Source organism: Cnephaeus nilssonii (genome assembly GCF_951640355.1).
Source record: "Cnephaeus nilssonii genome assembly, chromosome: 23".
Taxonomy (NCBI): domain Eukaryota; kingdom Metazoa; phylum Chordata; class Mammalia; order Chiroptera; family Vespertilionidae; genus Cnephaeus; species Cnephaeus nilssonii.
Window position 1 is genome coordinate 11,813,756 of NC_137094.1, and position 23,823 is coordinate 11,837,578.

The 23,823-nt window shown below is 43.3% G+C and overlaps 1 protein-coding gene across 4 annotated transcripts; it reads right to left on the reverse strand.

Annotated features, from left to right (window-relative positions):
- Positions 1 to 3,131: 3,131 nt before the first annotated feature.
- BPNT1 (3'(2'), 5'-bisphosphate nucleotidase 1) lies at positions 3,132 to 23,540 on the reverse strand. 4 transcript variants are annotated; one of them, XM_079763817.1, is made up of 10 exons: positions 23,406 to 23,540; positions 18,386 to 18,513; positions 16,892 to 16,996; positions 15,666 to 15,773; positions 13,849 to 13,897; positions 12,435 to 12,526; positions 10,389 to 10,433; positions 6,879 to 7,076; positions 4,670 to 4,775; positions 3,132 to 3,516 (listed from the first exon to the last, which is right to left on the reverse strand). In XM_079763817.1, exons 2-10 carry the CDS (start codon positions 18,503 to 18,505, stop codon positions 3,368 to 3,370), a joined length of 972 nt encoding a protein of 323 aa, XP_079619943.1. In that variant the 5' UTR covers positions 18,506 to 18,513; positions 23,406 to 23,540; the 3' UTR covers positions 3,132 to 3,367. The 4 variants fall into 4 exon arrangements, with proteins under 4 accessions (XP_079619943.1, XP_079619944.1, XP_079619945.1 ...); XM_079763818.1 differs by lacking the exon at positions 23,406 to 23,540 and adding an exon at positions 21,037 to 21,127; XM_079763819.1 differs by lacking the exon at positions 23,406 to 23,540 and adding an exon at positions 19,733 to 19,929.
- Positions 23,541 to 23,823: the final 283 nt, after the last annotated feature.

Consider the following 23,823-nt stretch of genomic DNA (forward strand, 5'->3'; position numbering starts at 1 on the left):
AGTTCGATACTGGAAATATCAGGGGGATTGTCTAACTACTTCGCTGTATATCTGAAACTAACACAAAATAATAATAAATGTAATCTGTAATTGAAAATGAAAAAAATTTTAAAGAAAGGATTTATTGACAAAAGGCATTACTACTAAAAGCCCCTGTCCCAATTTGTCTTGGCGTTGTTTGCCTGAACTGCGCTATCCTTTTAGAGGGTCATCTGTTTCCTGCTCTTAAATCCTCAGTAATGAGTGTGTGTGTGTGTGTGTGTGTGTGTGTGTGTGTGTATGACCACACACACTTCAGGGGCTGGTAGTCAAGCTCAAGGGGCTGAGGATTGATTGCAAAAATCATCTCAACCTCATCACCACCCCCACTTTCTTTTAACCTCCTAAAGACACCCCTGTTTTTACTATAGTGCTGCTTAACTGTGGGACTTAATGCAGCTATAGAGAAGTTATTTCTATCTGTTCCAACCCACCATCGAAGGTGGCTGCCTCTTTATAGCCAGCCTCTAGAGTAGATAAAGCATCTGCATCAGAACAAGACTCCTCCCTCTCCACCCTCCCCTTACCTTCCTATCAGAATTCTAGGGATAGGATCCATAATCTCATTTTATGAAGTTCTCTAGGTCATTCTGTGCACACGAAACTTCATCTTTCTACCTCCCTTTGTGCTGAAGAACTTAATGCTGCCCAAGACAGGACCCGCTGTTTCTAAATACCTATTACTATGAACCTAAGAATGCTTTTTCATACCTCTGTCCACTTTCCTCTCAGGCTCTCCAGAACAGGTCTGGAGCCCCCATCTGACACTCATATGTCAAAGGCTGTCCTGTCTCCCATGCTTTTGCTCCCTAGGTCAGATGTCTCCAGTCCATTCAACAATCCTTCAAATGAGAGTTTCAATCTATTCCAGCTGCCCTTTTCCAAATATACTCCTGTGAGTCAATGTGCCTTTTGAAATGTGATACTCGGAGCTAAGCAAAATGTTCCGGGTGTGGTGTGATGGGGGCTGAGTGCTGGTAGAAGCACACTCTTAATGTTGCCCATTACAATGCCATTAAGGCACCACATTCGCTCTTTACAGCTACAGTAAAGTGTCCACTCATGTCAAGATTGTAAACAAGTCCCCAGAGTCCCCCAATCTCCAGTTATCTAATGTAAGACATTGCATGTATTCATTTACCCTTGTCTTGGTCCATACTGGATTTAATAGAACTAATTTTCTCATTTTGAATATCATTGCTAAATTTTAACTTTTGAGATCATTTATTTCCACCTCTATCACTCAGTGCATCCAAGTCATCTATCATTGTTGATTTTTGAGAGAATGGAATCAAGAAAATGGATGTCATCAATAAAAAATGACTTGTAGAAAGCATGCCAAAAAATTAGTTCAGAGCTGTGGTACACAAATAGAAACCTGCTTTCAGGAAAGCAAGACATACCAGTAAGAGTGCTAGTGATAAGAGATCTTGTTGGATGCTTTTATTAATTAGTTCCAAGAGTTCTAGTTAGGTTGCACTTTCTGGATAATTTTTTCCTTCTATCCAACACATTTTTAAAAAATGTATTTTTATTGATTTCAGAGAGGGAGAGGGAGAGATAGGTACATCAATGATGAGAGAGAATCATTGATCAGCTGCCTTCTGCATGCCCCCTACTGGGGACTGAGCCAAAAACTCAGGCATGGTTCATTGGTGGATGCTCAACCATTGAGCCACACTGGCTGGATTCTATCCAATATTTGTATCCCTTATAGGTCATCTTTTTCCTTGTCTAGGAATTCAGTATAATGTTGAATAAGAGGCATGATGATGTTGAACAAGAACATTTTTATCTAATTCCTGATTTTAGTGGGAATGTTGATACTTAAGGGAAAGAAGATAAAGAAAAACTGAGAAAGGAAACTGAGAAGGAATTGGTAGAAAAGGGAGGGAAAATATCAGGATGAAGAGAAAACTGCAGGAGGGAGTAGACACAGGTGTCAAAGTCAAGACCTCTTCAGGCTCCATTACTGATGCTCTCCGTAAAATGATACTATCTCATCGAGGGAGTTCTGAATTTTAATGCCAAGTGAATCCTTGGAGTAGTCTTCTTAAATCAGTAGTCAGCAAACTCATTAGTCAACAGAGTCAAATATCAACAGTACAACGATTGAAATTTCTTTTGAGAGACAAATTTTTTAAACTTAAACTTCTTCTAACGCCACTTCTTCAAAATAGTCTCGCCCAGGCCGTGGTATTTTGTGGAAGAGCCACACTCAAGGGGCCAAAGAGCTGCATGTGGCTCGCGAGCCGCAGTTTGCTGACCACTGTCTTAAATGATTCAGAATCACAATTGCTGGATGGAGCCTGTGACTATTTTTGCAAAGCTTCCTAGGTTGATTCCGAGATGCAGTTGGGGTTGGGAATGATTAATTTCAGCCACTTGCTTAATCCAATAACAGAACAATTTATTTAAAAGCAGTTACATGGGTACTACACTTACAGGGTTGATCATTTTCTAAGTTATATAAAAGTCTAATCACTATGTTGTACATCTGAAACTAAAATAAAATTGTATGTCAACTGTAATTTAAATTTAAAAAAATAATAAAAGCACTGGACAGAGACCAGTTAGAATGAAATAATTTATTATAAAGAAGCCATTTTTTCCATAAATCTGTTTCATCAACATACATAATATTTTAGTATATTCGTAACTGGAAAATTTTAAAAATTACTGTGAAAACAAGAATGAGATTCAGGTAACAACTTGTGCTTCTGTGCCCTAAAAAAATCTGGTTCATACAATAGGAATGTTGATTAAACAACTGACAAGGATAGTCAATTGGAACTAAACTTCTCTTTTACTTCTCCCAATAAAAGGAGGGACAGAAATGTCACAGACAGACTTTATAGATTCTCCAGATGCTAAAATTGGTCTGGTTGATGAGTTAATCATCAAGTTCTTAAAATCTATTGTCTACTCCTAAGTACCTAAAAACAGATCACTGATCAATGCAGAATGAAGGTGGAGCTCTGATTACATCCAATGAGTCTTAAACTGTATGATTTTGAGAAGCAAGTCCTTCTCCTAGCTAAGTAAATGAAATGTTCCCTTAAAGAATGAGTGCATGTTTTTAGGTTGTCTGTGATTTATTGATAATATTGCAGCACAGCAGACAGATTCCAACGGCTCCACGTGGTGTCTTGAAATTCATCCCAATGGTCGGCTGAGTGACCTGCAGGCTGGACAGACTGCCCAAGTCCAAGGGTGTCAGCATCAACTTCCAGGACATCCTCATCCAAGGCTGAGACTTCGGGAACGTAGTCCTCTCTCCTCCCTCTCCTCCGCAGCTGTCCCCCTAGCTAAGGCAACGAGACGTGCCTTAAGGAACAAGAGCGTTTTTAACAGATTCGGGGACGCGGCTGGCATAGTAGTCATGGTTCCTCAGCGAGGCCAGGACCCCGGCGGAGTTCATGTGCTTCACTTCCTTGTCGTACTGAAGGGCATTGCCATGGACGTCGGTTAACTTGCCTACAGAAAAAACACAGGACGTTAATGGCCGATTCTACCATTACAGTTCATTATTTGTAAGCGCCTTTCGCTTCCCTGTGCAATAATATCCAATTCGTTCTGGAGAAGGAAGATAATGGGTAAGTGTTAATTCACAGAACCATTTTAACTAACTGAAGGATAAAACATGTTTTCTTCTGATTAAAATCATTTCACTTAGCCTTTTCAATTTTTATTTCTCAGTATCAATTCCTTTCTCTTTTCCTGAGCTGATTGCTTTTTCTATTGGTTATACTTCATCGTCACTATTCCCATTTTTAAAACTACTTTCTTTATTCTACCATTTAATATTAACACTTTATTTGGTAAGAGTTTAAATGAAGTATGTTCAGAAAATATAACTATTATATTAGTTTCATTTAATAATTCTAATGAAAATGGATTGTGATGAATTTAACTTCCTTGTCATGTAATGTTAATGAGATATTGATAAAATAATGTACTCAGAAAAAGGAGAAGATAAAAAAATAAAAATAAAGAAAATCAAGGTTTGACCTGATGTCTATTTGAAATTTTAAAATCACCTAACTATGTACATATTTATAATATATTTTAGTCAGATTTATAAAATTCTAACTCTATGACCTGAGATATTTACCGACATTGGTTCAAAATAAATTAGGTGGTTTTTTCAAGAAAAAAAACCCCTACCCCTTGCTGATTTGGCTGTGGATAGAGCATTGGCCTGCGGACTGAAGGGTCCCAGGTTCGATTCTCGCAAAGGGCACATGCCCTGGTTGTGTGCTCATTCGCCAGTAGGGAGTGTGCAGGAGACAGCCAATCAATGATTCTCTCTCATCACTGATGTCTCTATTTCTCTCACTCTTCCTTCCTCTCAGAAATCAATAAAAATATATATATTTAAAAACCCTAAAAGCATTAAAGCCATAATTAATAAGGGTTTAATTAAATTAACTATATGCAGATCAAGGTCCAAAAAAAGTAACTATATGTAAAGAACAATGATCTGGCTGAAAATCTACTTTCTCGCCTATGAAAAGTGGTGGTTGGAACAGATAATCACCAACTTTCCTTCTAGCTCTTATGTCCTGAGAGTCTAGGTAAAGTGGCATTACCGTAAAAACTGTAATCCCCGCTAATAAAATGGACTCACCTCCCACGGCGTGCAGAATAACTTCCGGAGCACAAGTGTCCCACTTCTTACAGCCAGGACTTGCAAACACATAAGCGGAGGCTTTGCCTTCAATCAGCTGAATGATCTGTAAAGTGAATGATGGTAATTATCCCTCGACAATGAGAGAATTGCTTGTTTCTATGAAATATATTTCAACTCCTCTGTTAGACTCCTCTTAGGTGAAAGCCTTTAGCAGGTTTAAGTGACAGGACTATTATGAAGAAACACACAGAATACATGCATCATAATATCCAAGGGGAAAAAGTGGTCAATGAGCTACAAGAAGGGTGAATGAACAGTCTCCATATTTCAAGTTAGAGAAAAAATAGTTTGCTTTTTTATGTTTGTTTTTCTTTCTTACTGTAAAAGCAATATATATATGTATATATATAGTTCCAAAAATGTATACACACACTTTGAATAATTATAAAGGCAGTGTTTATTAAAATACATTTCATGCCCTGACCGGTTTGGCTCAGTGGCTAGAGCGTCGGCCTGCGGACTCAAGGGTCCTGGGTTCGATTCCGGTCAAGGGCATGTACCTTGGTTGCGGGCACATCCCCAGGAGGAGGTGTGCAGGAGGCAGCTGATCGGTGTTTCTCTCTCATCGATGTTTCTAACTCTCTATCCCTCTCCCTTCCTCTCTGTAAAAAATCAATAAAATATATTAAAAATAAATAAATAAAATACATTTCATTTTCAAAATTGAAGTATCACTTGTTAAAGTGTGTGTACATTTTTGAGGGGGCACCCTGTATTTACTGTAGAAAAATTAAGTTATTCAATGTAATAAACAATTGACCATTATTATACAAGCGATAGAGAAGTATCAACTAGTACAATAATGTGTCAACTGTAATAGGTCCTAAGAGATGTGTGATGCTGACTAGTCAATCTAACAAGTAGTTAGTTATTTGTCTTTGGGCTCAGATCCATTATTAGTTGCACTGCCAAAATGTGAATTTTTAAATAGTCATCTTAATGATTCTTGTAATACTCACATAAAACTGAGGCCACTGATAGAAATTGCATGACATAAAACTCTGGAAGCTTCTGCAAAGTCTGGTGAAGGATGATGATAGGTTGCAACTGGGGCACTGACAGTTGAGATGGACAAGAGACATTTGGGAAGAATTAAGATCTATAGCTAGGTCCTGCTGGCCTGGCTCAGTGGTTGAGTGTAGACCCAGGAACCAGGAGTTCATGGTTCGATTCCTGGTCATTCCACTAGGGGGCGAGCAGGAGGCAGCCAATCAATGATTTTCTCTCATCATTCATGTTTCTATCTCTCCCTCTCCCTTCCTCTCCAAATCAATAATATATATAATCTATAGCTAGGACTAATTGATAGGACCTGAGCAAAGGAGTCTAGGATGACTTTCCCAGCTGGAACAGTTGGGAAAATGCTGGTACCATAAACCAGAAAGGGATAGGGAGAGGAACACATCTGGGTCAGGCAGAAAGAAGGTGAGTTCCAATCAGGCATGCTGAATTTGAGAGCCTGAAAGATGTCATCATGATGGTATCTGGGGGGCAATTAGAAGAAATGCAGATCACACTGTGTTCCATTGCACAATTTCCTCAGGAGGATGGGAACCTGGAGGAAATCATGGGCGAAGTACCTGGCCGGGGGGGGGGGGGGGGGGGGGGGAGCACCTTTAAAATCTTTAAAGAGAGATCTAGGAGGTAATCCAAGAGGGTCCTTGAGAAAAAAAGGGTTGGCAAGAGGCATGGGATCTTATCCTAACGACATTTTATATATATATATTTTTTAGTTAAGCCTCACCTGAGGATATTTTTTCCATTGCTTTTCAAAGAGAGTAGAAGGGAGGGAGGGAGGGAGGGAGGGAGGGAGGGAGGGAGAGAGAAACATCTATGTGAGAGAGAGACACTGACTGGTTGCCTCCCACACGTGCCTCAAGGGGGTGGGGGGAAGCAAAACTGAGACCCTCTAACCACTGAGCACACCAGCCAGTTGACATATTTTCTCTGAACTGTCTTCACAAGAGATTTGAACCTTCACATTAAAAAAAAAAAAAAATTCAAAAATGTTGCTGAAACGTGCTCTGAATGGCAAATTACAATCTGTAGTCTCTCCTCCCAAACTCCTCTTTGACATTGGTTAAAAGCTCCGTGTTCCTTTCAGGGATTCCACTGCGTTCCGAGGGGGTGTCGGACTGTTTCGTACCTTATTTCCTGCCCCGCCCACGCGCAGCACGTCGTCGGGGTTCATGGCAGTGACGCAGTCGGTGACCAGCTTGTTGCTGTGGGACCGGGTGGTGGTGATGATGTGCTTCCCAGCGGGCACTTCTTTCAGCTGGAACCCAAAGGCACCCAAACCTAGAACGCCCCAGATTGTCCTTCCCAGCGCAGCGCCCGGCCCTGCCTGTGGAAACGGGGAAACACCAGCGTAGCCTGTGATTACCGGGAGAACATGGCAGCCACAAATAGAATATTGAGCTAGCATAGCATCCTAACTTTTAGATCAAAAAAACATGATCATGTTATACCAGAGCACAAAGACAATATCACCGACAGAGAAATTTTCCCTAGAGAATCAACGGGTTGTTCTCATTGCTGTTCTGGTTGATAATTTGGTTTCAAAGGTATAGAAGGGAACTTTTGGTTATTCCCTGGAGTCCCCGGGAAAGGAGATATGGTAATTCCCGTTGCTCTCTGAATCGTCGAACAAGCTCATTATCATACTTGAAATAGCTCTTTGCAAAGGGCACTGAAGTCCCCAGGAAATGAAACGCACGTATTGATTAGTACTTTCCAATATCCGAGAAGCAGGCGGGATCCTGTTGACATGGGCATAGGCGGTGGTGATAATGCATTTTGCTGCTACAGAGACAGAACAGCTGAACCGGCTGATACCGAAGAGCAGCTTGGATAATGGAGGTCAAGGTCACAGACTTCACTGCCAATGGGGGTTGTAAAATGACAATGATGACGCAGCCTTAGAATCTGTACTTGCCTTTGCAGAGCTCGAAGCATTTTCCACCACATTGTTTATGACTATGCACTTCATGCAGAAAAACATAACCGCTATTTCTTTTTTTTTTTTAAATATATATCTTTATTGATTTCAGAGAGGAAGGGAGAGGGAAAGAGAGATAGAAACATCAATGATGAGAGAGAATCATTGATTGGCTGCCTCCTGCATGTCCCCCACTGGGGATCAAGCCCACAACCTAGGCATGTGCCCTTGACCAGAATCGAACCTGGGACCCTTCAGTCCGTAGGCTGACGCTCTATCCACTGAGCCAAACCAGCTAGGGCCCATAACTGCTATTTCATTACAAGTAAAACTGATGCATAAAATGATTAATGCAAAGTCATCAAAAGACCATTACTTAACACTAGAGGCCCGATGCACAAAATTCGTGCAAGTTCATCCAGAAGGTCATTCGGCAGTCCAGTCTAATTAGCATATTAATGCTTTTATTATTATAGATAATAGACATATCTGGTAGGCATACAGACATAAGTAGGTTACTGAATACTTGACACATACGAAGTGCTTTACATGTAGTATCTCATTTAATCTCCAAAACGACCCCGTGAAGTAGGTGTTATCACCCTTATTTTACAGACGAGGATAAAAGAGATTGGAACCATTAAATAACCTGACCAAGGACTCTAGGAAGATCCTATCCAAGCTCCTCATCATTAGGCTGGACTGCCTCACTTTCCTTGCGAAAAGCTTTCAAACACAGCTCCCTGTGTGTCCCGCAGCAGGACCCTGAGGTGGTAGGATGGAGATGGAGGAGTGCCCTTGGGGTCAACATCCGTGGGAGGGAGGGAAGGCAGCAGGAGTGGAGAGAGGGGGAAACTGAGCTGTGATGCAGACCCAACAACAGCCTCCGTCGACCCTACGGGAGCTCTGGAGCTAGACTGGCCCTTCAGGGTTGTACCCACCGGGGTGAAATGCCAGGCCTTCGTCCTGCACTCATCAGTTACCGGAAGTGGGCTGCTTGGGAAGGAGCGTGCCACTGGGCGAGGCAGCTCTTTACAGGTGAGCGATCCCGAGGACGCCGGCAGTATCCTGCCCTGCAATCCCTGGAGGCTGCCTGCCGGTATCATGCCCTGCAAATGGGGCACCAAAGGCACCGAAGGGCCGGCACTGGGGGCTCCCCCTGCCCCTGGAGCCTGACGCGCACCGATGGGCTCAGTGGTGGCTCTGGGTGCTCATTAGGCCTCAGATTGACTGCTGAGACGAATCCTCAGGAAGCCTACTTACTTAGCTTTCGTTATTCTGAAGAAAGAAGGAAAGCAATACAAACAGCGGGCACGAGTATTCTGGGCCTGAAAAAGTCACATAAATGATATGGAGGCAAAGAGTACGGGGCCATGGGATCCGGCATCTGGTGGGCGGGGCCATGCAGGCCCACGAGGCGGCCAGCCGCGTCCTCTGTGCCCCTGATCTCCATCTCCTCGCTGTCTCTCTCCCTCAAAGGCTCCCCACCAACCTTCTGGGGGCAACGAGGCTACTCGTTTCACCTTAGCGATGAGCTAATTAAGACTCAGAACGGCTAAGAAGCTAGCTCCCATTTAGATACATTGGGTTTCTCTGCACTGAGCCAAGTTTTCCTTCAACTGCCTACCAGCTTCGGTATCTGTTAGAAGCAATTATGGAGTTTTAAAAGGTCGATCATCCAGCTCAACAGAGCAATGTAGAGGAATTGGTAAGAGCTTGGACTGGGCCCTAGCTGGTTTGGCTCAGTGGACAGAGCGTCGGCCTGCGAACTGGAGGGTCCCAGGTTCAATTCCGGTCAAGGGCACATGCCCGGGTTGTGGGCTCAATCCCCGGTGGGGGACTTGCAGGAGGCAGCCGATCCATGATTCTCTCTCATCATGGATGTTTCTATCTCTCTCTCCCTCTCCCTTCCTCTCTGAAATCAATAAAAATATATTAAAAAAAAAAAAAAAAGGTTGGACTGGGGTTTGAATTCTAGACGTGCCATCGACAACCTGGGTGACCCAGGGAAGTTACCTGCTTTAGTTTCTCTTTCTTTAAAACAGGGACAAGGGCCCTAGAAGTGTGGCTCAGTGGAAAGAGCATCAGCCCGAGGACTGAAGGGTCCCAGGTTCGATTCCAGTCAAGGGCACATGCCCAGGTTGCGAGCTCGATCCCCAGTGTGGGGTGTGCAGGAGGCAGCCGGTCGGTGGTTCTCTCTCATCATTGATGTTTCCATCTCTCTCTCCCTCTCCCTTACTCTCTGAAATCAATAAAAATATTTTAAAAATAAAAATAAAAAATAAAACAGGGACAAGGTGAAAGGATGATGGTGAGCATTAAATGAGATAATGCATGTGAACCCCTTGAGTCCGGTAGGATATAAGTTCTTGATACATTTTAGCTACTATGGTGGTGGTGATGGTGATGGTGATGGTGATGGTGATGGTGATGACAATGATGACTGGAAGTTGAATATTCAGCCTTGCGCACCACCAACAGAGCTGAGCAACTTTCTCCTGGCTGCAACGTATTTCAAGGCACAAGCAAGAGGGAAGGAAGAAAGGATAACGGGAGTATACAGAAGGGAACGTGGTGGAGGGACAGGCGACAAAGGGGAGAAGCAGAACAGGAGAGGATGGGCGGCTGCGTGGGCTCCACGCGGACTGGCCGGCGACACGGGTTTCCTACCTCTCTGCTGCCAGCTAGTGGAGCCAAAGCCCTAGCTATTCCGCTCACCTTTGCTTCCTTGCTGTGCTCCCTCAACTTCTGCTTGTCATTGTTCTGTGGAAAATGAATACAATTTTTCTCATCTCAGAAGGGATGGGAGGGATGGACATTATTAACAACTTCTAAGCACTCAGATCCTTTGTTGATGAAAGGTGCCATGCATTACAATGTGATCTAGGAATAAAAGTGTCTCTCTCTCTTGCCCTAGCCGGTTTGGCTCAGTGGATAGAGCGTCAGCCTGCGGACTCAAGGGTCCCAGGTTCGATTCCGGTCAAGGGCATGTACCTTGGTTGCGGGCACATCCCCAGTGGGGAGTGTGCAGGAGGCAGCTGATAGATGTTTCTCTCTCATCGATGTTTCTAACTCTCTCTCCCTCTCCCTTCTTCTCTGTAAAAAAATCAATAAAACATATATTTTTAAAAAGTGTCTTTCAAGCCACAGTGTTAACTTATTTTAAAGTTTCCATAATGGCCACAGACTTGTATCTGTATAAAATATTACATAAACATTAAAGTCATAGTAAAATACTTAGTGGATACTTAATATGAGAAACTTTACCCATAATGCATAACTAGTTTTGCGAAATAATGCTAAGAAGAACATGATTACAGTTATTATCATACAAATGGCAGAATAAAACAAAACTATCTTAGAAGTAGAGGTTACGGTTGCTCTCAACTCAAATAGGAAATTCAGAAGGAATAGTCCTCACTCCGATTACTTTGTTTCTCCAAAGTTCTTTTAAGGTCAGACTCATGCCAAAACCTGAAGCAATTATCTCAATCATTTCCTTTAACTTTAATGGGATCTAATGATCTATTCCTGCTTTGGAAGCACATTCATCTCCTGCTTCTAAGGAAGACAATTTCTTGGGAGTATAGTAGAAAGCCCAACTCCACCAGAGAGAAAGTAAAAGGAAGGAAGGGTGCAAGAGCGTCCTTAGTTCTGCTTCAACGCTGACTACAGTTTAGGCGCGAGGCAGTATTACCTGGAAAACAACATGGCTAGCATCTGTCTCGGTTCGAGTGGCTCACTTCTTCAATGTGCTGGAAGGACCACCTGTAAATCAGGTGTCTCAGTGACCAGGCTAACCCAGAACCGCATCAGTAATTCCCAAATGTCTGCATTTGAGTGTTAAGGCATACGCTGTGTGCATTACATATGCATCCCTGGTACCAATGGCCCCAGAAGTTCTGACTCCAGAGGTGTGGGGTGTATTTTGACAAGATGAATGCATGTGCAACGAAGCTAGAAACCACTAGACTGGATAGTATCAGGAACCACATAACACTATAATTATTGATCTAATAAAATATTTGTGTGTGGCTCCCCTGCCACCTCCCTGCTGGTGGGGGCTGCCATGTGTGGGCAACGTCGACCTGCTGGCCACCTCAGCTTAGCTCTCATGTCCGCATGAGAGAGCAGGAGAGCACAGCCAGGTGCACGGCGAGGCCTCCGTCCTCACTGGTCACTGGCCAGAGTCCTCCGTTCCTTGACCCCTGGACCCCTCCATAGCCTGCTCGAGGGGCCTTGCTTCCTGGCATCTGGCTTCCCTCAAAAGAAGTGATTCAATTGGGAAAGAAATGTGAGCAGGTGCCATTGAGGCTTGGAGATGCTGAAACGTGGCTTGTCTGTTTCAACATCGGGAATCAGGAGACTGAATCTAAAGATAGTATGGAGGGAAACCCAGGAGAGTCCAAGTAGTCTGTTCTAACAGGGGACGGCTCCTCAGACACCACGCACCACGGCGATGGGGAAGAATTAGCACAGGAGTCCCGTGAAAACTGCCCTCCAGACCAAATCACTAACTCCCTTTACCTGGTTCTAGACTTGTTTGGTTCCTCTCCCTTTGCATGAAAAGACCCCTTTTCAGCTCCTTAATAACCTTCATCTGCCTGGGGGAAGCGGGTCGGGCTTTCTCCCTTCTCATCTGGCTGCCTCTTGAAATAAACTGTCCTTGTTGCATTAAAAAAAAACAACTGTATCCCACTTCTGACACCAAAAAGAAACAAAACAAGAAAGAAAAAAAAACAACTGTATCAGTTAGAGTCATACCTGGTAGTTGTAATATGGCTGGTTAATAACACCTGCTATGGCTTTCCCTTCATAAGCAATTCCAATAAGAACTGTTACATTGTCAAGAAGACCTATAAAGAAGAAACGAGTATCAATTATTCTGTAACTTTTTCATGTTATGACTCGTCATCAGCACGTGAATTGCTGCGGGTTATTTTTGCAGAAAAGGTATGGGATCCACAGTGATTCATCCATGATCAATCCAACTTCTGGCAAAATGCACAAATTGTAAGAGAGCTGGCCAGAGAGAGCAGAGGGGTCTAGGGCCACTTCACTGGATCGCTACAATGGTCTCATCAGTACACTCTGAAAACCAGTTCAATTGAGCAGCCATAATTCCACAGCCATTATCATTGGATCCCTGTGCCCCCTCTGCCACCATCCAGCTCACTCCTGCCTGCTGGAGTCACTTTTATAATACAGGTTCTCAAGCCCTTTCCCAGAACCAGTGAATCAAAATCTCCAGAGGTGGGGGAGGTGGGGATCTAGACAAGCTGTGTAGGTGCTGTATGTACCCTAAAGCTGTCCAGAGCCTCCGTTTCTCAGTGGAGATGTCTTCAGTGCACACACATATATACACACGCACACGCATGCGTACACGTGCTCACACACGCACACACACACACACTCTGCAGGACTCACTCATTGCAGATACGTCTCCTCCAAGGACAGAGAAGTTTTCTCAGTAATTATGAGAAATTTTCTTTTTTCAAGCCATGAAGCTGAGAACCAACATAAGAAAAACCAGGCAGATCTTTATTTCAGAAATAAAACTCAAAGCTTACGTTATGCTCGTAAAATCTAAAACTTGGGCTCTGAGCCTGGTCTTGCTTATGCTAATGTTGCCCATTTTATGTTAATTTGCTGCTTTGTTCTTTTTCTCATCTTCAGTCATTTCAGGAGAGAGAAATATTGCACTGTGTTACCAAACCCATCTTTAAAGGGGAGGCTGTACCAAAAGACAGTGAGGGGGCAGCGGGTGTGTGGGTGTGTGTGTGTGGGGGGGGTGCGGTGGGTAGGGCCAATGGAGGAACAAGGGCAGTACGGTTGTGCTTCCCTTTGGGGTTCTACACCAACAAAGCTGGGGTTCCGTCTGGTAACACTGGTTCAATGTTAGTTATTCTCACGTCAGGCCATTAGTATTGTGGGGCTGGTAGACTGTGTGTGGGGGGAGGGTGCGGGGGGCGGTTCTAGAAGGAGATGAATTTTCTGTCTTGTGACAATCACTGATGTATAACCACAGTTAGCTAGGATGGGCACAAATACAGCTTGAGGACACACACATGAGACGTAACACCGGCTTTTCACACAACATAAGGAACAGTAAATGTTTACACTCAACATCACAGGCTAGCCCTCGTGCTTCCAATACAACCAGGAAAGAGGTACCAACCTTCCGTGTACTCCTTGGTGCCATCCAGAGGATCGACCCAGACCACGAGCTAAAAGACACAAGGAAATATCCAGATTAAGTCTCCAAAATATACATATGTAAAAAGAAAAGACTTAAATAGACTGACCAAAACAACTCCCTTTTTATTTCAGTTCTGAAAATGTATTATGGATGGCTTACGCCAGGGTCATCAGTTTTGTGGCAGTAAAAAGAAACGTACTGTTTTGCAGTCATGGAAAAAGTCCCCTTCAGTTGGAGAAAAGTCCGACCTAAGAATTTTAACCTTTTGCACTCGGATGTCGAGATTAAAATTACTCTTTGAATGTATCAATAATTTGAAATATAAAAAAATCCAAATAAATAAGTTTGTATGAAAAGAAACACCAGTTTTTTATTCTACTGCCGCGCTTTGTAAAATCTGGGGTATTTAAAAAATTAAATCCCGAGTAGAATAAAGGAATCGAGAAAAAAGCAAGCGAGTGCAAAGGGTTAAAAATGAAGTGCTTCCGGGTGAAAGTTGACTGTCAGCTGCAACTGGACACAATGCCAGGTACACACTGAGCTCTAAATGGTGAGACGGGGAAACTCCACAGTGGCACCAAAGTATGCCGATTTAAAAAACAACCACGTGACTGACTTACGGGCACCGTCTGTATATGACAAGTAAAAACCCACAGTGTATATAACTGACGGTGGACAGAAAAAGGAGTCCCTTCTACTTGGGACTATTCACCTGATTCAGGCCAGGCGGCCATGAACCACTAGAATTGTAATGCGACGTGACTTTGCCAGCGAGGGCTACTTCTGATGAAAGACGCGTCTCGTTTCCTTTGCATCCTTCAGACCCCAGAGCCAAGTGCCTTACTCACAGTGAGTATTCAATGGGTGTGAGTGAAACAAATTCAAAGTAGAAAATCAAAGAAGTCCGACAGTTAGCTGAAGTCACAGATGTCACTTAAGCAAGGACAAAACGCAAGCGAGGCGAGTTTCACGGCCTTCCACAAATATAAGGCAGTGGTCTGTTTCGTCTCCTTCCGGCCCCAGTTGCCAATGAAGTGTTTTACTACCAAATCCACTACATAAAAAATTAGATTTTTTCAGCTCTAACCGGTTTGGCTCAGTGGATAGAGCATCGCCCTGTGAACTCAAGGGTCCCAGGTTCAATTCCGGTCAAGGGCATTGTTGCAGGCACATCCCCAGTAGCGGGTGTGTAGGAAGCAGCTGGTCGATGTTTCTCTCTCATTGATGTTTCTAACTCTCTATCCCTCTCCTTTCCTCTCTGTAAAATATCAATAAAATATATATTTTTAAAAATTAGATTTTTCTGCCAAAACCGGTTTGGCTCAGTGGATAGAGCGTCGGCCTGCGGACTCAAGGGTCCCAGGTTCGATTCCGGTCAAGGGCATGTACCTTGGTTGTGGGCACATCCCCAGTAGGGGGTGTGCAAGAGGCAGCTGATCGATGTTTCTAACTCTCTATCCCTCTCTCTTCCTCTCTGTAAAAAATTAATAAAATATATATTTTTTAAAAATTAGATTTTCTCCCTAAAAGTAGTTTTAATAATAGCTTTAGAGTGAAGAAGAAGAAACCAACAGCATGAGAAACTGAACTCGAAATGAACAGGTCAGACATTCCATGTGGTGCCTGACACTCCACGTTGGCTCTGAAAGTTTCCCAAGTCCCAGGTGCCCCTATTTTACAACTACTGACTTCCCATCAATATAGGTGAGTCTTATTCCCTTTACTATGGCAGAAACAAACACAAAAAGACCACCGAGAACGGTGAACAGAGAGCTAAGCAATGATGTGGATCATACATCTTCCTCTTTAATCGCGCTGTACTGGGCCGGGCATGGCTTCCTGAGTATTTCTTCCCACTGGCCGTCTTCAATCAGCTCCTGATCCACGTCCTCCGAAGGCAGGTCCTGCAGCAGAGAACACGGGTCACTGCAGCTGCCGAGTGTCTACCGAGCTTCGGTGCCAGTGACGGAAGAAATCGCAGCATCCGTTTTCCCTGGTCCTACCATTTAGGTTCAGTAGCCCTAACCGGTTTGGCTCAGTGGATAGAGCGTCGGCCTGTGGACTCAAGGGTCCCAGGTTCGATTCCAGTCAACGGCATGTACCTTGGTTGCAGGCACATCCCCAGTGGGGAGTGTGCAGGAGGCAGCTGATCGATGTTTCTCTCTCATCGATGTTTCTAACTCTCTATCCCTCTCCCTTCCTCTCTGTAAAGAATCAATGGAATATATTTAAAAATAAATAAATAAATAAAGCAAACCGAGTAAAATTGCAAACACAACCAGACAGGGCTCGTCAAAGCTGACTACACAGAGTCCCAACTTCATTATGCTGAACAGTGAGAAGGAAAAGAATTTTTAAGTACTATAAACTTTTCAAAATAAGTGGTTCTGATATCAGCTACTTCTCTCTCAATTACATGAGCCATCCATTCTTTTACTTTCCCAGTGTTAGGGTGTTCGGCTAAGTATGTACGTAAGCCTAACTAGAAAAACAGACGCCCTGCAGGCATGGCTCAGTGGTTGAGCGTCGACTTATGAACCAGGAGGTCATGGTTCGATTCCTGGTCAGGGCACATGCCCGGGGATGGGGGCACGGTCCCCAGTATGGGACATGCAGGAGGCAGCCGAACCATGATTCTCTCTCATCATTGATGTTTCTCTCTCTCTCCCTCTCCCTTCCTCTCTAAAATCAGTAAAATATGTTTTGAAAAAAACAGAAACAAAACCCATTTTATTCTAAACTTCTAGAACTCTGCCCATCTTTTAGTTCAGATGCTGAATATTGTAACAGACACCATGTCTTTGATGGTCAAGAATTGAGACATCTGGCCTAGAAATGGACCACATTATTTCATAATCAAACATTTCCTTCAAGTCTCAAGGAATATAATTATGTTTGCATTAAAATGGTAGATCTAATGCTTGAGATCATAATAGTGGTATGTGAATCACTAAAGTGGCAACTGTACATCCATATGGTAAACAGGCACTTAAATAATTACCATATCCCTGCCAACTCTCACCTCTTCCCCTATGATTGTTAGTTTGGGGAATTTCCGGGCCAGGGAGGAGCAGATGCTCATTTGCGCCAGTCGGTCGGCTTTGGTCTGCAGGTCCGTTGGACTGGTCTGCAACAGAGAGGCACATGTTAGCAGAGCTCGTGTGCAAGGTCGTCCTCCGATGCCTAAGGCATGAGTGTCTGTGTCATTTAAATGACACTGTCTATTGTTAGATTCATGGGACTTAACATCAAATGGTCAACTATTTTCTCGTCTTGGTTTTTCTCAGGGGATTCAAAGAGGTAAAAGTTTGGAGAGGAGCTTTCAAATGATCAGATTTTCTTCCCAATTCAGAAATTGCTTTCACGCCTGGCCAGTATGGCTCTGTTGGTTGAGTGTCATCCTGCGCATGAGAAGGTAGAAGTTGGATTCCCGGTCAGGGCATATGCCCGGATTGTGGACTCGATCCCCAGTAGGGGGCGTGGGGAGCTGATCAATGTTTCTATGGAGGTTTCTATCTCTCTCCCTCTCCCTTCCTCTCTCTAAAGTCAATAAAAACATATTTTACAAAAAGAAAAGAAATTGCTTTCGTAAGATCTCTAGATAATTTTTTTGCTTAAACAGGTTAAGAGATAGAAAATCCATAACTTCTTCAAGGCGGTCAAAGCTAAAGAAAAACTGTATTTTTAGTTACCTGAAAGGTATTCTTTGTGTGGATTCTTCCATAACTTTCACTCACTAATCCTAATCCTAGTAACTCAAGGGGGCACTTCCTCAGTGTAAAGAAAAAAAATTCCTATTCCTGAAACATAAAAATGAACAACTATAATATTTAATATGCTGCTCACCTATGGTACCCTCACTCAATCCAGAGAGTCATGCTAGTGAAAGACGGTGCAAAATCTCAGAATTGACAGCCACAACCTCCTTTGCTAATTTCCTTTCAGAGAACTATGACTAGCTGTAATTTACGTATGCCTGGTTAGGCGAATTCACAGATGATATGAATTTCCGTACACAGCGGAATTTTTATAATGCTTTGGAACGAGTTTGACAATGATCATGAAAATCAACTCCTTTATGGCCGACTGCGGTTTGCTGCTTATCTCGATGCAAAGTGCTCCAATGTAGAGATCTCTGTTTCATTCCCTAAAGAATGATGCCTGGCGCACAGTAGGTACTCTATAAGTATCTGCTGAATGAAACCTCTGAAGAGAATTGTTGAATTGGAAGACGACATATATCCATGAAGTTTAGAGACCACCACTCCAGAGAAACACACACACGTTGGCAGCCATTTAACTATCTGAGGAAGCTATTCCTACTCTTTTCTTCCTAGGGCAAATATTTCCTGCTCTTCCTACTGATAGAGTGTCAGACCCCACCATTCCGCAGTCTCCAGAAGGGAGCCATTGATTATTTCAGCTACCAAAGTCTGTCCAGATTAATACATCCTTGAGCAAAACCTCAAGGAGCAAAAACGAAGTCGGTACGAAATACGATGAGATTTCTCAGTACCTTCTCCACGATTCCCAGGTCCCCTTCGGCGATCACACGTCTGACGATGGTTCCTGCCTTCTGAGCTATGGAATATGCGGAGGCTACCAACCGCATCAGCACGGTGTGACCGGAAGCCATGGTCAGCCCTAGAGGGAATGGGAGAGAAAGGTTTTGTTACTTTCAAAGCCAACCACTGGCTTTTATTTACTTGAATTCAATTCAGTACGTATACACTGAGTGGCCAGATTATGATGATCTCTGAACGCATAATAATCTGGCCACTCAGTGTGTGTGTGTGTGTGTGTGTGTGTGTGTGTGTGTGTGTGTATTAGAGGCCCGGTGCATGAATTCGTGCATGGGTGGGGGTCCGGCCAGCCTGGCCAGGGGGAAGGGACATGGGCGGTTGGCTGGCCTGCCTGCTGGTCGAACTCCTGGTCCAGGGGACAATTTGCATATTAGCCTTTCATTATATAGGATATACACTGAGTAGCCAGATTATTATGCATTCAGAGATCATCATCATCTGGCCACTCAGTGTATATTGCATGCTTACTTGGGACTGCCCCATTTAACTGTAGAGATCATTCTGAGAGACCTGGAAAAACCCCAATTTTGGCAATAGCTCTCAAAAAACTCTAAGTCTTCTCTCTCTGCAGATGGGACACGTGGAAGCAACAGGTCCAAGCCGATGGAGCACGCGAGAAAGCTTTAGGAACGAGGTGTGTGACGTGCAAAGACTGTGGTGGGTGCTTCCGGGGCTGGAACTATATACCATCTTCCTTGAAGAGTAGATACTGTGGTGCGCTGGGAATAAAATACTGAACCCTCAGGTCCACAGCACAGAACTGGTGCCAAGACAGGTGTGAACAGCATGAGGGGTGTGGATATACAGGGTGCCCCCCAAAAATGGATACACACTTGGCATAATTATAAAGGCAGTAGTATTACTAAAATACATTTCATTTTCAAAATGAAATCGAATCTACAGACATAGTGTGCATACATTTTTTGGGGGGACACCCTGTATGTGTAGAGTAATTAAAAAGGGGAGGGATTGCATGTGATTACAATTAGCTTCTGAAAAATCGGCGAATACTGCTTTAGAGATGAAGTGAAATTTCACCTGCTGATTATTTACCAGGCAGCATAACTAACTGAAGACCAATCATGTAGAAAAGTAATCATTCACAGGGATTATGAACATCGATGAGACAGCAAACAAGGGAAGTGTTTGAAACCCTTCAGAAGAAAAGAACTGAAATTGAAATGCAAACTAAAAGGTAGCGGATACCATACTGTGACCAACAGCTGTCTGGAATTAAGATGAAAATAAAGTGGGTTTCAATGTATTTCAAGTCTGTTTACCTTGTTACATCACAGTCAGGCAATATTCATTTTCTTGGCATACGAGGTGTTACACGTGGAAAAATGGGTTATGCTAATTGCTATTTCTCAGGAGAAGTAATTTTACAAAACACTTGCCTTATCTCTTCTCCCTCATATCTACAACCAGCCAGATACCTGATTTATAGTATTCTGCACTGGAAAAGATAGTATTCAGGCAACTAACCTGTACTATCCAGATGTCTTAACCATGAGGCTATTTTATTATTTTTTTAAAATATATTTTTTTATTGATTTCAGAGAGGAAGGTAGAGAAAGAGATAGAAAACATCAATGAAGAGAATCATTGATTGGCTGCCTCCTGCATGCCCTCCACTGGGGGGGATCGAGCCCGAAACCAGGGCATGTGGCCTTGGCCGGAATGGAACCTGGGACCCTTTAGTCCACAGGCCGACGCTCTACCCACTGAGCAAACCGGCTAGGGCCATGAGGCTATTTTAATGTGTTGCACACTCAGTCCCCGTCTTATGTAAGATGGCCTTGTGACCGGTTTCCCTCGCTGTATGGTGGTGTTCTTACTGTTCTCAGGTATCGTTTACCTTTGAGCCGGCTGAGCAGGCATTACAGCCTTGCCAGGCTTCCTCTATGACTAAGCCACTTCCCTTTCTCTTTGCCAAGTCCACGGTCACTTCTTCCAAAGAAAAACTTGTAGGCTTTGTCTTTCTCCTACATTCTGCAGAAAATGTGTATTTACGAACCACCATTTAGGAACGAACATCAGTTTTATGCGAATGCAGAAAATTAGGTTTGGTCCGAAGCGCACTATGATTTACAAAGAGATCCTGTAAATCTCTTTCGATTGGCCAATAGGAAAACAGGTCTACCATTTCCTCTGAAGAATTTCTTTGGTCCAAACTGAATTAGTAAATAAAATGTTACTGTCCCCTAGCCCTAATATGGTTCTTACATTTTTTTAAAATATATTTTATTGATTTTTTACAGAGAGGAAGAGAGAGGGATAGAGAGTTAGAAACATCGATCAGCTGCCTCTTGCACACCCCCTACTGGGGTTGTGCCCGCAACCAAGGTACATGCCCTTGACCGGAATCGAACCTGGGACCTTTCAGTCCGCAGGCCGACGCTCTATCCACTGAGCCAAACCGGTTTCGGCGGTTCTTACATATTTTTTAAACAAATGAATATAATGTTGGCTCTTTGCATAAAGAAAATGTAGCTAATTATATGATCAAAATGCAAAATCTGTGACAGAGGATCCTCTTAGCCTTTTTAATTGTGACCCTACCCAGACCCCAAATGAGAATTACCTGTAGCCGGTACCTGTGGATACAGAATGAGGCCAAAAAAGCTACCTGCAAATTCACTTCCTTATAGCAGTTCAGATTAAACTCACCCTACTTCCTTCTCTACCATTTGTACTCCTCTGGGTCCTAAAACACTCCTGTTTGCTAACCTGGCTCAAAGGTAAGTGATACCTGTGAACAATTAGAACACCATACAGTAAGGGAACCTGATCTGTCTTATTCGAGTTTACTGAAAACCAGCATAGTGGTTACAGGCGCTGGAGACAATTACCTGTGTCCAAATCATGGCTCTGGCACATACAAGCTGTGTGACCTGAGGAAAGCCACTTAAACTCTCTGTGCCTCAATCTGTAAAGTGGAGCTAACAATGGTACCAAAAGCACGGAGTTGTAATTATTACACGAGAAGCACATGTAAAGCACGTAAGACAGTCCCCAGCACAAGGTAAGCACTGAATTATACTGGCTAAAAACTTCCTGTAGCTTTTGCAACATTATTTGAACCCCGAGGATATTCTGTGATAATCAATATGACCCTGAATCATAGGACAGCTTCTTTTAAAACATATTCTGGGCTTGAGGCTTAGAGTATGTATGAAAAAAGGTTGTATGACCACTGAAAACAATCAACTTAACATCCCATCTGTTAAGAAATCTTTACAGCCGCCAATGATATTCTCTCTCTCTCTCTCTCTCTCTCTCTCTCTCTCTCTCTCCACAGCCTGGGAGAGTATCTTGAATTCTGTATAAAGGTGGCGAGCATATGCGGATTAATGATTGTGCGATCAAAATACTGAGATTATTTATCTTTGAAACCCAACCAAATGATGCTAAAGTTCAAGGTCATATGGAAATACAAAAAATGTGAGCACAACAGAGCAAATTCTGAAAAAAGAACAACGAGCAGAGATAACTCTCCTACCAGTTACCAAAATAGGGTATAAAATTATAGTAATTAAAACCGTTTAGTCCTGGGCAGAATTAGACAAATTAAGGGAATCAAATAAATCCCAGAGCTAGAACCAAACACAATAAAGCTGATATTTCAAATCAGGGGGGAAAAGTTAATTAGGCATACATGGCAGGACAATTGGTAATTTTTAAAAAATGTTGGATCCTTTTGGCATTCTTTATATCACTACAAATTCCAGATCAGCGCATGATTTTAAAAGTAAAGAATGAAACTCTTAAAGTATGGGAGTAAAACGGGTGAAATGTTTTCTAAGTTTGGTAAAGGGTTTATAAACATGATGAAAACCAAGAATCCATAAAAGAATGTACAGATACATTTGACTGCATATACAGTTTTGACTGTATTGTCACAACACCATAAACAATGTGAAAAGATGACTGACAAAAAATTTGTATCACATACTAGATGCATGAGCTCATTTTTGTTACATAAAAAGGGCTTTTATGCATCAATAGGTAAAAGATGAATAAGCCAACAGAAAAAGGAGTAAAGGACACGAACAAGCAATTCCTAGGAAAAAAAAAAAAAAAGCAATGGCTGGTAAATCCATGAAATGCTCGACTTCACTATTTATGATAGAAATGCAAACAAGCCCTGACTGGTTTGGCTCAGTGGATAGAGCGTCGGCCTTCGGACTAAAGGGTCCCGGGTTCGATTCCAGTCAAGGGCATGTACCTTGGTTGTGGGCACATCCCCAGTCGGGGGTGTGCAGGGGGCAGCTGATTGATGTTTCTCTCTCATCGATGTTTCTAACTCGCTATCCTTCTCCCTTCCTCTCTGTAAAAAAATCAATAAAATATATTAAAAAAAAAAAAGAAATGCAAACAAAAACAGTGAGAAATGACTGTTCATTTGTGAGATTAGCACAGATAAGAGAGTTTGCCCAAATCTGGCTGGAGTGTGAGGACACATTGTCTTGAGCACTGTTAGAAGGATGCAAAGTGGTGGTTATAAAAGGTTATAAAAACCGCATTAAAAGCCAAACTAGCAATTCTGTCCATTTTCAGGGAAACAAATAAATCAAGCAAGTCTACAGATGTGTAGGGAAGACAGTAGGACGAGTGCCTGCTATTTTAATGAAATTTAATTGTAGGTGTAAGACAGTCTCTCCATGTGGGTGCCCTAAACCCAACAGTCTAGGTTTGCCTTGTTATTTTCCACAAAATAGAGCCACCAAGACCCCGGAGAATGAAAATAAAAATCTCATCTCCGCAACTGAAATGCTGACACTCACACACCAAGGTCCGAAACAGGACTCTCTGGAGACGCAATCAGATTCGCGCTCATCTTTTCTGCACAGAAATCCCTCGAATCCCCGCATATCAGTGCAAAGGGGTGGAGTTAGGGGATCTGCCTAGGATTTGCCCTTGCCCTGACCCTCGGGGGAGAAGCTTACTTACGCGGACAGGCCTGGAACAGAGTTGGTCGAAAGACACTTCAGGGATAACCCCCCAAAAAAAAACGCGTTATTAAGCAACAGGTCCCTCGAGGCGTCCGGTACCGCTGTCTCCCAGTCAACAGGACGTCAGCGGCTGTAGGACAACCCTACCTCAGCGACTGCGCATGCGGCAAAACTCGGCGCAGGCGCAGAGCAGCTGCGTCGCCACGGCCCCGTCCGACTCCCGACCCGGCGAAACTCCACTTCTCCGGGTTTTCCTTAAGCTCTCGGTTGGCGCTAGTTGCCCGCCGCCGAAGTTTGTAAGGATTCCTGCTGCTTTTGGGGAGTCTCCCACCCCACTTTGTGCACCCAGCCCACTCTTACAATGTCCCCTGGGTTCGTGATGTCGCCCTCGAAGGGGTTAACCACGACGCCTCCAC